This window comes from Copadichromis virginalis, linkage group LG13 (genome assembly GCF_057382275.1).
Source record: "Copadichromis virginalis isolate Kocher_CV1m ecotype Utaka linkage group LG13, C_Virginalis_male_GT1.1, whole genome shotgun sequence".
Lineage (NCBI taxonomy): Eukaryota > Metazoa > Chordata > Actinopteri > Cichliformes > Cichlidae > Copadichromis > Copadichromis virginalis.
In genome coordinates, this window is record NC_140630.1 from 1,378,586 (window position 1) to 1,394,598 (window position 16,013).

The window sequence follows — 16,013 nt, forward strand, 5'->3', positions numbered from 1 at the left end:
CTCATCCAACCGCCTCACACATCAAAGCAATATAAAGTTCTCACTGGCCATTTTAAGTCTTTAAGGGCTTTCTTAAATATAACTCGGGAGGCTGTGAGGTGCGAAGGTCACATGCTGCTGTCTGCTTTGCCTTAATGAACCAATGTCTCCCTCTGCCATGAGATTAAGGCTTTAAAAGCCAGATAGTCACTGCAGTCTAGTTAAATGTTGCAGGAAAGAGAGGCTGTGGTCTTTATCAGATTTTGTTTTCTTTTTTAATTGTTTGTATTTGTATTTGGGTGTTTTTGTTTTGGTTTGTTTGTTCAATGTTTGCATCCCAGAACTGATCAACGCGAGCGTCTGCGGGGTCATCAAATCGCCTTTGTGACAAACAGGTAAAGCCCGCAGAAAAGTGTTCATCACCCTGATGCCTTATTGTAATTTACTGTATTTGTTTGGTGGTTTTAATTTTTCATGCAGTCCCTAGGGCAGCCAGGGCTCCTCCTCGCCTCTTTGTTCCTCAACAAAGTCCGGAGCGCTACTCAGGTAAAGAGATGTTTCGCATCAAGGCAAGGGAGGAAAGAGTGGGGCTGGGGGTGTGGGGGGTCGCTTTTGTTCTGTAGAAAAAGGGGGCTTGTTCTCAGTCTGCCATTTTTACCGGGGGTGTGTGAGCACTGAGCGAGAGGCTTGACACGGGAGCTTTGCGGGATGAGAGCAGAGAGAGGAGAGTCCTGTCTGTAGTCCAGCCATAGCCGAGCGGAGCTGCAGCATCGAGCCAGTGCAACAACACCGAGTAAGCTCACTCTGCAAACACACCTGAAGGCCGTAGAGGACCCACGAGGATTTATAAAGCAGGAGGAATATAGTGACGGGCTGTACGTAGAAACAAGAAAGAAACTTCATCGCAGAGCTTTTCTTCTCCAAGTGCACTTTGGGTAGCTCTGTGACAGACGCGGGCAGCTATACCTTAGTGACACATTATGAGCACTAACTGCCGTTTCAACTGAGCAAGATTTTGTCGGCGAAGGTCACAGATGTAATGAAGAATGTGTCCCTTGTGCTTTTTTAAACCTGTCTGTCAGCGCATCTGACCGTTTTCTGGATCCCTTTGAAATCTTTGGACTTGGTTGCTTATTTTGTAGATTGTGTGCTCTTATTAACGGATCCTAGTAAAAATTGACTTCATCCAACATGCGACCCATCCCATCCAGGTTCAGCTGTGTGTGAGTGCTGTCCTGCTTAACCTCGACTCTTTACGCACTATTAATGTTTTTCCACGCAGCCCCGTATTAAGTCACTGAATGCACGGTATTCTTTCTTTTGCAGGTTCCTGCACTTATTTGCATTGTTCTACTACGCGCAGGTATGTCATTACTACAATTTGTCTTTAAAATACTGCAAATTATTTTAGTTGCAAAAATAAGAATTAGGTTAAAAACCGTCAGTCCAAGCGAGCGATGCGCAGCAATCATAAAGAGAGGGGGAAAGGTAACATAACATGTTGTAATACGGCAGTATCGAATGGCTCCCACGGCGCGCGGCCTGCTGACAGGTTGCTGATGAACATATTGGCCCTGGCACAAGATGCTCGGGCACAGATTGGGGGTTGAAAGATCCAACGTTTCCGTTACTTCCACTCATTCCATCACAGCGGAACGCGACGGAGAGAGAGTGCAGTGAAAGAAAAACACATTAAGAACGAAGTTAAAGTAGTTTCATAATATTTCACACCATGATGAATGAGTAGTGGAGCTTTTATTTCAATCATACGACGTCTTTTTTTCTTCTTCTTCTGGGCATTGCGGCGCGCATTCTCCTGTATGCACAACCTGTTATCACACCGTGCGTCTTTTTGGAACCTGTTAATTTCATCTGGCAGCCGCTCTTCTGGAACTTGTTACAGTTACCCCCCACCACCACCCCAAAACACAAACAAACAAAAAACCCAAAGAAAGAAAGAAAGAAGTGAGAAAAACAAACGGACGCGTTTTCTCTCTGCGCTTCAGTCCCGTCAACGACCCGAAGCCGCGCGACCGACCTTGTAAATTTTAAATAAATAAGTAAGTAATGCCGTCTAATTTCTGACAGGTAACCAATCAGTCCCCGCCTAATTTCACGCAGCATGTAAGCGAACAGAGCAAAGTGACGGACCGCACGAGCCGCAGGTTGATCCGGATCTACCAGCTTTACAGCCGGACCAGCGGCAAACATGTACAGGTCCTGCCCAACAAGAAGATCAACGCCATGGCCGAGGATGGAGATGCGCACGGTAAGAGAAATCCAGTAACTCCTGCTGTAATAACTGCACCGACAACTCTCTAAAATCGCTTTCACACAGCGCAGAGGCCGCGGAACCTGATTTATCTGCGTTCATTTAGGTAGATTTCAGTTACTTTTAAACATTACCATAATTTGTGCTTATCAAACTATAGTCTTACAAATGAAACCTGGTTCATTCTTTTTTAAGCTTCCGAAGTATTTGACATATTTCACAATTGTTTGTTTGGTTTTGTTTCTCACTGTAATTCAACCATGTTAACAGTGAAAGGTGGGCCACTGTACTATATGGAAATTAAGAGAGAACATTAACATAGTTGCAAAATCACCTTTTGTATTTAAATGTCTGAAATTATTTTAAAAGAGTAAGATCCTTTAAACATCGTCAAGTACATTACGTGCATTATAAATGTGTCAGTTCGTTTCAATCATTAATCCCGGAGCCGTGTGTTTCTGTCTTGTCTGAAGATGCTTAAATTTCCCAAGAAAGGCAATGATATCAACATTATCTTCTTTTTTTACTCAATACTAAGTATTATTTACTTAGTATTGAGTTACTTACTTGTAGCCTCTTTGCACTCTATCTGAATTCAGTCTGTACTATTCGAGGGGAAGAGGCCTAGAAAAATTGTCCAGTTGGCTGTGGATGGTGCTGGAGGCGATCCTCTAGAGATCATGCAGATCTGGAAGAGCTATTAGAAGCCATCCTACTTATGCCTCCTGAACATTTCCTGCATAGTTCTTGCTCCCATGTCAGCCCCCACCTTTAACCCTTCTCTGTCCTGCCTCAGAATCTAATGGGCCTCATCGAGCTTTACACTCTTTGTTTTATTTCGAGTCTTCCATGGAGCTAATCTACTTATTCTTTAAGCATCAATAGTGTTTAGTGTCCTTCTTACTACTGTCTGTACAGGAGTCTAAAATGTTGCTGCTGCAGAATGTGTGTGTGTGTGTGTGTGTGTGTGTGTGTGTGTGTGTGTGTGTGTGTGTGTGTGTGTGTGTGTGTGTGTGTCCGAACTAGGATCACCTGAAGTACATTTTTGAATGAAAGAGAAAGTGAGAAAGGGGAAGTCTGTGTGCTTTCTACATTCTCTCTGCCCATCGTTCAGCTCAGCTGTAACTGTTGCTTCTCAATAGTTAATCTATTTAAAACAATGTGACTGTTGAAACATTGATTATTTAATGTTATAGACAATCTGCTGTTGTCTTAAGGTGCTCTGAAATAATATGTGTGTGAATGTCAGAGGAATGCACTGCAAACCCAGGAGATATAGAAATACGGTGCACTATTTCAACAGGAGAATTTACTAATATTTTTTGTATTTGGGTAAAAAAGTAACATAAACATGAAAATCCTGTATTTCCTATGTCTTTCAGTACTTTTCAGGATATAGAGATAAATGTGCCGCTCTATGCATGAGGTCAGTGCTGAATTATTTGAAAAGGGAGTCTTAATGAGACTGCCAGGATCGCCTCTTTAGGTTTCAAAGGCTCAGGAGACACGTGGTTTTATCATTTTGCAAAAATTCCAACTTGCATGAATCCCCAGGAATGGTCCCATAGGCTTCCCTGTGAATGAGAGTGTGTATGCTTGGAAATACATGCAAGCGTTTTTGTGTGTGTTTTTGATTCATTTTTTCTGGTTGCATAGTCTGCAAAGTCATTTATTCAGAATTTAATGTTTACGCAAAATGTCTAACAAAAGGCACAGAAACCATCTCTGTGTTGTAGTTGCTGACTGAACTCTTTTGTCTGATCTCTGTAGCTAAACTCATTGTGGAAACAGATACTTTTGGAAGTCGAGTGCGCATCAGGGGAGCTGAGACTGACCTATACATCTGCATGAACAAGAGAGGGAAGCTCATTGGCAAGGTGAGGCTCAAAGCTGATTTCAGCCAGCTCATGCTCCAACGACTCACTAGCTGATTCTAAATGATAATGGATGGAGCAGTACAGCTCAAGAAAATACTGCTCCATCCACTGCTTTAAGCAGACCTCAAGAGAAATTTGCAGAGATCAGAGAAATAAAATAGATTTCTTTGATATAAAAGAATAAGACTTTGACCATATGACTGAAAGGGTCATGTATCCAGGGTCCAAATGGCCTAGCATGTCAGAGAACAAGTCATTTGTTTGTCACATTAAAGAAAATTATTCCATATTAGTGATGCTTTTAATCAATAACATCAGCAACAGTCATTTTTGATTTACTCGTTTTATTTCATTATTTTTTCTGTGAATAAATCGCATTAAAAGCAAAACAAAGACTAAACCTGGAAACAGCTTCTTCCTCACACTAAATGTCAGAGTGACTATTATCCTGGTCAAAAAAAAAAAATCATAAAATTAATGGCGCATTAGAAAAAATAATAATACTAATTGATTAATTCTATCAATCAAGCTAATCTATAACATTATTTTATTAAGTTCAGTGCAATCCCATTTCATTTCACATTCATATATTATACAGTAAAGATCCCACAATATTAGAGAGACAACCCTAACAACCCCATGAGCAAGCAGGAAGGAAAGTTTCCTGTAACAAAGAGAAACAGGCAGAACGAGGCTGCCTGTGGGGGTGAGGGGAAAGAGACCCATGGTTTAAAATTAATTACTAATGATTACATACAGTAGTGGTGTCCAAACACATGAAGAGTGAAAAAGAAACACTGCATCATGGGAAGCCCCAGCAGCCAAGTCCCATTGCAGCATCACCTCATCCAGCCCCGACTGCGAGCTTCATCAAAAGGAAAACCTTTAAGTGTACTCTTAAAAGTAGGGATGTCAACCCAGTCCAAACTGGGAGCTGGTTCCACTGGTTGGTTTAGGGAAAAGTTTAATAATCTGAGTTTTGATCAAACAGTGGTCAACATTATTTAATGCAACAGGACGAGCACAGAACCAAACACTTTATCAAGTCTAGTAATAGTGGGAAAGTAATTATCGACGTTTACTCAGAAAGCTTAATCACAGAGACGTGTCGATATCAATACGAGGAGTTTTTTAAAGTTGCTGTACAGAAAGATAAATCTGTGGGACAACTATGAATATGTTTTTAAAAACTGGTTAAAAGAAATTCATGGACTCATTGATAACTGAAGCTGACTTTATGTGATCCTGACTAAACTTATTTTAAAGTAAATAAGATGTCCAAGCTTTACAAAAGGCTTTTTTCATAGACAATGAATTATCTAAATATATACATTAATGTTAAATTATCATTATTGCATTTTTACAGGTAATTTATTGTCAATACAGAGTTATAATGACACTGGCACTGAAAATAGTCCAGACTGAATACACTCCCACAGTTTTGACAAAACATACGCTGTGTGGCCGGAAGTGTACACACAATTATTATAAATGTTATGGTAAATTTGCTTTTAACAGTTTCTTTGAACTGTTGATTTTCCAAAGTGGAATGAATGTACAGAACACACCTTCAATCATTTTAAAAAACAAGAATTGGGTTTGAATTTATTTGGGATTTTCTCCAATCCACACATGGCCAAAAGTAATCGTATGGACTCAAATATAGATGCACACTCACTTATGTCTTTTAATTTGACAAGGCCCAGGCCTTTTAAAATCACATTAGTGATCAGGACTGACTACAGCTGGTAGTTTCTCTTTGCAACATAAAAATAACTTGCTTGAGAGCAACGCTTGTAACAATGTGTCTAAGGAGCTCAGTGAAGATTTGCACAAAGTGGGAGGGTCTCTTGGAGCCATTTCTAAACAGTTGCAGATTCCATGATCATCTGTTCAAGCAGTTATATGTAATTAGTGATTTAGATGTGTCATCTTTCTGGAAGTCCCAGGAGAAACCCAAACTTTTGTCCTCAGATAGAAAAGAATTTGCCCAGGATATTCAGGAACAACCAGGACTCAAGCCTGCCATAAGTGAAAGCTGCTGCAATGCCAGCATCACCGCCCATAATGAAACCAGCTTTACATTGCCATGGACGGAGACTGTGACAACACCTTCAAGCTTAACTTGAAGCAGGATTCACTGGGGCTGTTTTACTGCCAGTGATACTGGTACGTGGCACAAAATGGGTGAAATAAAGGAGAAAGAGGATTACCTCCTAATTCTTTAACTTTACATCATATCGACAGATGTTGGAAACTCAGACACAGCTGGGTATTCCAACAGGACAATGATCCCAAACACACATAAAAACTGGTTTTGGAATAAATAAACTAGGCTGACATTAACATGGGCTATACATGGGCATGTGGACTATACTTAAAAGTCAGGTTCATACCAGTAAACCAGCCAGATAAGAAAAGTGGTCAAATATCCAACCAGAATTATGTTAGAAGCTTGCTGATGGGTATCAAAAGCATTTTGGTCCTATTCCAGGAAACAGGTTTAGCTAACGACCCGAGATGAGGGGAATTCTGGGTTCTCAGTTCCAGAACGAGAGTTAACTTTAACCCTGAGTCACTTACCAGGGTAACAGACGCTGCGACGTAACCTGCTCGCGGGCAGGTTCTCTTCTACGAACCGAGTTTCTCTCTGACTCCTCCCCTCCTGCTGCACCTGCACCAGCTGGTGTGAAGTTGAGACTGAAGTGATTTCAAAACTTTAAAACTGAACTAAATGTATTAAAGTGAGTTTTTAGTAGACTGATTAGAACACAGATCTGGCGGTGGTACATGCCGTGTAGGGGCCTGTCCTTCCATGATGGTTCCTCCTCTAACTCCTCTTCTTTCTGGGGTCTTGGGAGGTGTCAGTAACTTCTTTGTCCTGCTTTGGCCAGTTTATTACCCCAGCAGGGTATCTGATGACCAGCAGTCAGTGTTGATTGCCCAGATTGTTTTCTTCCCATTCAGCTGACTCCTCAGGACTTGCCTGACTCTCTGCAGGTTTTTGGTGGTTGTGGCTTTCCTCTTCATGGTTTCCATTTCCCCGTGGGATTCCCAGCTACTTGTAGCTGTCCTCAGTGTATGCTTTCTGGTAGTGCAATCCACTCAGTTCTGATTACCTTCCCTCTCCTTGTTGTTCTCCGATCCGAATGACATTCCGATGTTGTTGCTGTAGATCCTAGTTTGATCCATACAGCTTGATGTCATTCATGTAGAGAAGGCAGCTAACGATTGCACCATTCCATAGTCAGTATCCATAATGATCTCACTGAGGCAGAACAGGCCTATGCAGAACAGCAGTGGGGACAGGGCTCCTCCTTTGTAAATCCTGCACTTGATGGTGACCTGTGCAATTGTCTTGAACTTGGCCTGTAGTGTTGTTCACCACATTGAATTCCTGATGAAGGTTCTTAGGGCCCTGTTGGTCTTGTACAGTTCAAGCCATTCCAGGATCCCCGTGTCAGGGATTGAATCAAAGGCTTTCTTGTAGTAAATCTCGGTGGTGCAGCGACTGGTCTTCTCTGCTCTGTCTTGATGAGTCAGCTGAATTGGAAAAGCAACAACCGGGCAATCAGCACCAATGCCCTGATGGTCATCAGATACTTTGCTGGAATAATAAGCTGGTCAGAGGAAGCGATAGCACCCTGTGACATTAAGACAAGAAAGCTCCTTACCATGCAAGGAGGGTTTCTCCCCAAGTCCATCACCCTGAGGCTGTACATTAAGTGGAAGGAAGGAGGTCGAGGACTAGTGAGTGTCAAAACCACTAGGATAAAACAACAAAGACCAATGAGTACACCAGGAAGATGGCCACAACTGATCGTGTGCTTAGTGAATATGTCAGGCAGCAAAAACCAGAGAAAGAAGAGAAGCAAGAACAGGAACCATCATAGAAGGACGAGCCCCTGCACGGCACGTACTACTGGCTGATACCGAAACATGCTACTAATGGCTGAAGAAAGCTGGACTGAAAGACAGCACAGAGGCACGAATCAAAACAGCACAAGAACGAACTGTAAGCACAAGATCTATAGACGCTGGACCCTAACTCACCAGACAAGAGCCCAGGAGCAGGCTGTGCAGATACCCCGGAGACAATCCAGCACACAACCACAGGATGCAAGACGCTAGCACACAGGGCACATACGCATAACCCAGTGGCCGGTATAGTAGACAGGAACATCTGGGTTCTTTTTTTTCCTGATTCTGAAGGACATGGCGTTCATCTGCTCATGTTTTGCAGATATTTTTACATGTGCCACTTCTTCTTTTATCCTCCACTTGTCCAGTTTCTTCAACTATTTCTTCACACCATGCTGAGATATGCCAACATTTCACTTAATAGCTCTTTGGGAATCATCTTGTTGGTGCACAACTATTACTTTATGGTTCTTAAATTGTTATCTTTGGCATTTAGATTCAACAAAAGACATGGAAACAAACTATGTGTTTTTGTAAATGGTTGCTAGTAACAACATGCTTAAAGATACAACTGAAAAACTGGTTCTTTTTGAAGCTGGCCGTTATTTGTAGATACAACGCTGGTTTAGCCTTTTTTATGCTCGTATTATTCATAGGTCAGTGTTAGGTGGCCTAACAGACAGACTGAAAATGACTGAAGAAGACCTTCGGAAAGCCCATAGAGTTATTACTAAGGACCACTTTTAAAAGTTACAAAAGTCTGGCTCTTTGGAAGGGTTAGAAATAAAGAAATGCAGGCTGGCTCAGGACTCTTCCACAATACTGCATTTAACGTTGTCATGTGAGATGTGTCTTAGTGGGTGACTGCCTGACCTCTCTCACTGTGATGGCTAATAAACAGAGCTGCCAGCCTTTCTGTAACCCTACCACACACACACACGCTCCACCCACCCAGCACCCTACCTTGAACACCATCTGCCCCAAGCTACCGGCCCAGTCACCACCTACCTCACCCGCAGTATATGTGTGCGTGCATATGCGTGTGTGTGCTTGTGTTGAAGAATTGACAGAAAGTGTGTGTTTTCAGTGTGTGTACAGGAGTGTGCCAGGACTATTTTTAACACACTCTGTACAGTAGGCCAGGACTGCGTGCTAGTGCAGTTTCAGAGAACTACACTGTACACTTTGTCTCATCTTTTTTTACTTTATGATGTTACCAACTGGACATCACACGTTCATCCATACGTCACCCATCTTTCATAGCCTGCCTTTTATTGTCGTAAAGACCTGATGTAACCTGGAACTTAAATTCAATGGGATTCACTGAACTCTGCAGACCTGGGGGTGATGTGTGTTTAAGCATCTACTGATTGTTATTCTGGCTGACCAGAGCTGTTAAATTTAACCACAAATGCAACAGGAAGTCAAACCTGGAATGAAAGTGACACTTAGGGTCTGATTAAGGCTTCATGACAGGAAGGTGTGCGCTGCTGCAACTGACCCACAAGGGTTGCTGGAGGTCTGTTGAAGGGGGAGAATAGTGATCTTCCTCTGTTTGATTTGTAATGACTGTAGCATACGCTGCACATTTGAGGGGAAGGTTTTCATTCTGCAAATCTTTAACATCTTTTGTGAATATCCTCTTTTTTCTGTCATTTGTGATTTTGCAGAAAAACGGACAAGGCCGTGACTGTATCTTCACCGAAATCGTTCTGGAGAACAACTACACGGCGCTGAAGAACGTCCGTTATGAGGGCTGGTACATGGCTTTCACTCGTCGGGGGCGTCCACGGAAGGGCTCACGGACACGCCAGCACCAACGTGAAGTCCACTTCATGAAGAGGCTGCCAAAGGGGCACCAGCCCACCCATCCGAGCCACCACCGGCCTTTTGACTTCATCCACTACCCTTTCAGTCAAAGGACTAAGCGTACGTGATACCCGTCAGAGAATAAAACGGAAAAGTCAGAGAAAAAGGAGAACCTGACTGGATTTCTCTTCTCTCCCCAAAAACCTCTGGAGACAGTTTTATACTGATAAATATGATACCTTGATGAGTAGTTTATTTTTTGTAAAGTAAAAAAAGCCACACAAAGACAAAAAACATATATTTTTGTACTCCGGATTTTTAGTACTGACTTGTGTAAAAAAGTAAAGGAAAAGAAAAGTTTGTTTTTAATCCTCATGACTCAGTGTTTGACTTTTTGAGGATATCGTTTTAGTAGAGTGCCCTGTGTTGATTATTGTTCGTTGTTTTTATCAGTGGAGTCACTTCTTGGACTCTTGCCTGCTGCTCAAGGAGACTTGAAGGACCCTGATTGACCTCACTGCCAGGGAACGCTATATTCAGACACACAAACTGTCTCGTAGTGTACAGGAGGCAACAAGGACTATAATCAGAATTATTTGTTGGTAACACTGCAGTCCACACTTTTTGCTGGGCGCTGCGTCCTGACTGGGATTGCTCATTATCTCGCTCACACAGTTCAACCAAACAGACATTCACTAGCATTGAATGGAACAACATGGCAGCTATACTTGATATTCACAGGCTTGTGTTCTGACTGTTTTGTCTCGATGTGTACAAAATGCATTGAAGTGTAAGTGTAATCCACGGACACATCCCCTAACCCTTTGTCTTCTCGTTGCTCGCTGAATGTCTGTTTTTATACATATATAAATATATTTTTATTTGAGGATGTGTAAAATAATTTTACGGATGATTTATTTATTTAAAACGTGTAATAAATGCACATTAGAATACCGAAGCTCGTGTTTGGTACGTGCTTGCTTGGGATCCATTTGTGAAACTTCGGAAAGTCAGACATGTTGCTGACTGGCCTCATCCCCCTACAGCCACACACTGTAATGAGTAATGAAGCTGACCGATTGCAGAGTGTGTGCGAGTGGTGTCTTCCAATGTCTCCGTACGTATGGCATTAGAGTTCACTGGTTGATGAGGATAACACCAATTTGCCTTCACAGGAAGCAGAACTCCTCTGTTTTGTACCTGCTTGCATGTTGCACAGTGCTTTCCTCCACTTATTAGAATACAAAATGACAGAAGCTCTGTACATCCCCATAGTCGTCCTGTCTATGTTTATTCAATTTTATTTTCCTTAAGCAAAACACGTAGATAAGTCAAATAATAGACCGATAAGTCATACCCAAGTAACACACTCTACTGTAGCGAGGGTAACATTGCTGCTCATGTTGGGTAAACATCACAGTTTGGCTCATTCTGCTGGTCTGTAGGTGTATTTCATTTCCTTTTCTTATTCATTTCCAGACATCTTACAGGAGAAAGAGCTTGAGGAGGTTTTTTGGGGACTGGGAAACTTATGGCCCTGGTTGAGTTGAAGGAGTAAGCCACGACAGCTCACTTTCAATAACTAGAACCAAAAAGATTCAGTTTCTCTTCACCCATCTCCCCCACCCACCCTGGATATCACTTAGCCTCCCCACATTATACTGTTATGGTTTGGCAGAACTGTGGAGAGGTTTTGTTTCTCTCTGTCTTCCACGTCTTTGTTAATTACTCTTAGGTGAAATGGTTGGGCTCATTTACACCTCAGCCTTCTAGGGCGGAGCCATCCTTCCTACACCTTTCTGCATTAAGTAGCAAGTTTATGAAGGTCATGTAGTGCCGCCAGACTGTCCCTGCAAACACGTTAATGCTTAAGCATCCTTTTAATCTGTTTTGAATAAATTAGTGAGCTTAATTTGTGCATCTCTAGTACGTGTCTTTATCCCTGCAGCAGCATTGCAACCACAAAAACAACTCTTTATTTCAGTTGAAATAGGGTGGTATTTTCCAGATTTGCACAGTTTCAATGAAAAAATGTCTTCTCACAACAAAAGTATCCATCAGTACTTGACAAAAAAGTCAATAAATAGAAATAAATAACGTAAGGTTTGAGTAAAGATCAGAGCTGCCACCAGTTGAAGTGCACATTTTAGAATCTTGATAACAAACAGAAGTAATGAAAAATATTCAAAATGGGCCCCACCTGCACCCTCAAACACACACACACACACACACACACACACACACACACACACACACACACACACACACGCAAAGTAATTGATTTGTTAGATTGTAATATTAAGTCATGCAGATTTTCAGCTTTTATTCAACAGCTTTAACAAAACTGTTGTGCAGGGATTACTGACGATTCTATTCAAATTATTTTCAGAGGCTCAGTATTTGGCTGAAGAGCTCAATAATGATGTTTTCACGGAGCAAAAGATTAAGAACCACATCTGGGTGCAGTTCCCCCCTCCAGGGGCGGGGGCACCTAGACCCGGTTTGTAGAGTACGCTTGGGGAGTGTGATCGTGTGTACAGCGTCTCTTTATGTCTGTCTCCACGTTGGTTGAGTGTGGAGTAAGTGCATATGAGAGCATGAGGGTGGGAATGGATGTTTGTGTCTGTGTGTGCCTGTATGTCTGTGTCTATATGTCAGGTTGGGTGTCAGGCACCACCTCTCTGGGGACATCTCAGGCCCTCCAAGGTTTGGAGGCCTATCTCCCCCCACCACCACTTCCCCTACCAGTGGCGGACTCCCTCAGACATCGGTGCGTTGGTGGTTCTTTGTGTCCGGGGATGGGCGTCCAGGTACACACCGGCTCACTCCTTGGCGGCCGCTTATCGGGGCCTGGAGCCTGGGGCTCGCTCGGGCCACTTCGGAGGTGGGGTGCCCCCGGCCTCTCGGCCTGGGGCTCGGTCACTCAGGCGCAGCTGGCTGCCGGCGGAGCTCACGGGCGCGTCACTGCAACCCCCCCTGGCTTCTGCTCCGCGGCTGCTGAGTGAGCCCTCATCTGGGACTCTCCTCAGCTCTTTCTGGGACAGTGGCGCAGCTGCCCCTCTGTTGGTCTTCCATGGTCTCTTGTGTTCTGGGGGCCTCTGGATGTCTGGAGTTTTGATCTCCTCCACACCTGCTTCATGCCCTGGAGGACGGGGCTGTGGCCCCCCCACACCCTCTAGCAGATCATTACATGAAGGAACCTTTTAAAAAAACAAGCGCGTCCATGCTCACAGGTGTACACACGGGTGATCACACCCACAAACTACACCCTTTTTGGCTCCTACCTCAAAGCACACTGTGTTCTGTTGATCTTACGTGCTGCACAATAATGTTTAATATTTAGTATTTACTGTCATATTCCCATATATCATTGTGATGTTGTTTATTCTATTACTCTTGTTCTCTTCTGCTTGTTTTCTTTTTTCTTTCTCAGCAGGTGACCCAGGTGATTGATATATGCATTTTTTTTCTCTGCCCGTTCTGTTGGTTTTTGTCTTTTGCCCTTCTCCCCCGTCCCTCTTCTCAGCTGTTTCTCTTTCCCTCTTTCTTTCTCCCCTTCTTTCCCCCAGTCAAGTCTGTCCCGTATTCAGTAAGTGAAAATAAAATAAACAATAAAAGGTGAATCAAATGGACCATTATGGCAAGGCTGGGATGGTCAATTTGGTAAAGTAAATCCGTTGGGCATCTTTCTTTGCCTTTAGACAACAATTCTGATGCAAAAGAGCCAAACGGGACAGGCAAAAAAGAAAAAAAAAAAAAAAAAGAACCACATCATACTGCAAAAGCAAAGCAGAGAGACATACGACAAAAGATCTTGTAAAGATCTGACATATTAAACTTGAGACTTTAGCTAGTAAGTAACTGGAGGTTGTTAATCAGTTTCAGGTGTTTTGATGTTAATGACATTAACAACAGTTACAGTGGAGGGGCAACAATGACACAACCCCCAAACAGGAAGGCCACTGACAGTTTTTTCCTCCTCATCTTTTCTGACGGTTTGTTTTTTTCCACTGATTTTACTTGGCAATGGTCAGGTCACCACTAGCTGCATAAAGCCATACTCTACAGAGGTTTCACAGGTAGTCCAACTCCTCCAGGATGGTACATCGATACATGTCAGAAAGTTTACTGTCTCCCATGACACCTTTGCAAGGCCATGGGAAATATGGGTGCTGGGGATGCTGCAGCGCCCTCTGTTGCAAGAGGCACACATCACAGCACCTCCGGCCAAACGTAACAAAACAGATAAATATGTTGAAACACTTTAAATGCTATTCTTGTCATACAAGAAATGTGTGATTTAGAAAGTTGTGTTAAATAAGAAAAGATACTTTTTTTTTCGTAATTAGCACTGTGTTCAAATGACATCACATAGTCACCAATAAAATAGAAGTGGTGCATTTTTTCCAAGTCACGTTTGGAGCATTGGGATGCAGGATGCTGTGGTAGCCATGCTGGTCAGGTCTGTCTTCAGTTTTAACTAAATCCCCAACAGTGTCACCAGCAAAGCCCGCCCACACCATCAAACCTCCTCCTCCATGCTTCACGGTGGGAACCGTACATGTAGAGACCATTGTTAAAGTTTTCTGTGTCACACAAAGACCGAGCAGGTGGAACCAAAGATCTCAGACTTGGACTCGTCAGACCAAAGCACAGATGTCCACTGGTCTAATGTCCGTTCCTTGTGTTTCTTGGCCCAAACAAATCTGCTCTGCTTGTTGCTTTTCCTTAGGCCTGGTTTCTCTGCAGCTATTTGACCATAAAGGCCTGATTCACTTCCACTGTGTCCCAAAACGTCGGCTGCATCCTCTGGAGGCCGCATTTGAAGGCCGATTACCAGGCGACGAAGGCTGTCCCAATTCGTCGACTCCTTCAAATGCGTCCTTCATTTTCCCGAATTTGAAGGATGGGTCGGGTGTGTCCTTCATGGCCCACCATATCCCAGAATTCATAGCGCGGCCCAGCCAAATTTAAGCTGCCAACAATGGCGGCTGCTACTAAGTTTTAAAATTAGGCCTAAGTTGCTTGTGTAGTGCTCTCCTGATCCTCTCTGAACACTCTCCCTCAGTAAATGCTTTCCATGTAATGCTGATATATGTTCAGCCCTCTAAGGCAGGTGGCTTATCCATCAACACAGAAAGAAGGTTGGGGTTTTGGCCAAACACAAGTTGATGTGGACTATAACCATGTATATTAAGCATACTGTTTTGGCCATAAGGGCCCAGTCTAGCGCAGTGTGCCAGTCACATCCTCGTTCCTTTTTTCCCTTCAGGAGGATTTCTGTAAGTGTCATGTTATGTCTCTCCAGTAGTCCGTTGCTCCAGGGACTATACCCCGCCGTTGTCTTTACCTCAATGTTGAGGTTTTCAGCCATGTCCAGAATCTCTGTGTTGTCGAACTCTCCGCCGTTATCCGTGTAGAGCTGCCTGGGGGCACCATGAAAACTTATCCAGGTGTGAATGAAGAAGTTGATGATCTCTGCAGCTTTCTTTGTCTTTACGATGCTGCCGGCACTGAAGCGTGTGAAGTGGTCGATGATGTGAAGGTACCACACGTCGGGCTCCAGCTCATGTAGATTCATCGCTACTGTCTCATTATACTCAGAAGCCAGGGGTAGACCAACAGCAGGTCTCGGCTTGGTTTTGCAATATCTCTGACAAATGTCACAGTCACGGACTATCTCTTGTAGAATAACTACTCATTGTTTGTCCTCTCCGTGAATCGCTATACAACCCTTGCAAGAGCTTGGTTCGCATTGCCGGCAATAAATCGGACTCGTTCCTGGTGGGTGATGGGCTCCGCCAGGGCTGGCCTTTGTCACCGGAGTGCTTTCACTTCAGTGGCCTCAGAATCTCATTTCTGCTTTTTGTGGATGATGTGGTTCTGTTGGCTTCATCGGGTGAGGGCCTCCAGCTCGCACTGGAACGGTTCACAGCCGAGTCTGAAGCAGCGGGAATGAGAATCAGCACCTCCAAATCTGAGGCCATGGTTCTCAGCCGGAAAAGGGTGGAGTGCCCACTCCGGGTCGGGGATGAGTTCCTGCCCCAAGTGGAGGAGTTCAAGTATCTCGGGGTCTTGTTCGCGAGTGATGGGAGAAGGGAGCCGGAGATCGACAGACGGATTGGGGCTGCAGCTGCAGTAATGCGGACGCTGCA

General features: G+C 43.6%; 1 protein-coding gene across 1 annotated transcript; it reads left to right on the forward strand.

Moving 5' to 3' along the window:
- Positions 1-599: 599 nt before the first annotated feature.
- fgf8a (fibroblast growth factor 8a) lies at positions 600-10,816 on the forward strand. The gene is made up of 5 exons (XM_085476812.1): positions 600-1,202; positions 1,306-1,342; positions 2,068-2,248; positions 4,022-4,128; positions 9,720-10,816. The coding sequence occupies exons 1-5, from the start codon at positions 1,171-1,173 to the stop codon at positions 9,984-9,986; spliced, it is 624 nt and encodes a 207-aa protein (XP_085332938.1). The 5' UTR covers positions 600-1,170; the 3' UTR covers positions 9,987-10,816.
- Positions 10,817-16,013: the final 5,197 nt, after the last annotated feature.

Excerpts from the sequence above, each read along its gene's own strand:
- fgf8a (XM_085476812.1), top strand. The coding sequence starts at position 1,171 with ATGCGACCCATCCCATCCAGGTTCAGCTGTGT. Across the intron at positions 1,203-1,305 it reads CCATCCAGGTTCAGCTGTGT|GTTCCTGCACTTATTTGCAT; the intron begins GTGAGTGCTGTC and ends TTTCTTTTGCAG. Across the intron at positions 4,129-9,719 it reads GAGGGAAGCTCATTGGCAAG|AAAAACGGACAAGGCCGTGA; the intron begins GTGAGGCTCAAA and ends GTGATTTTGCAG.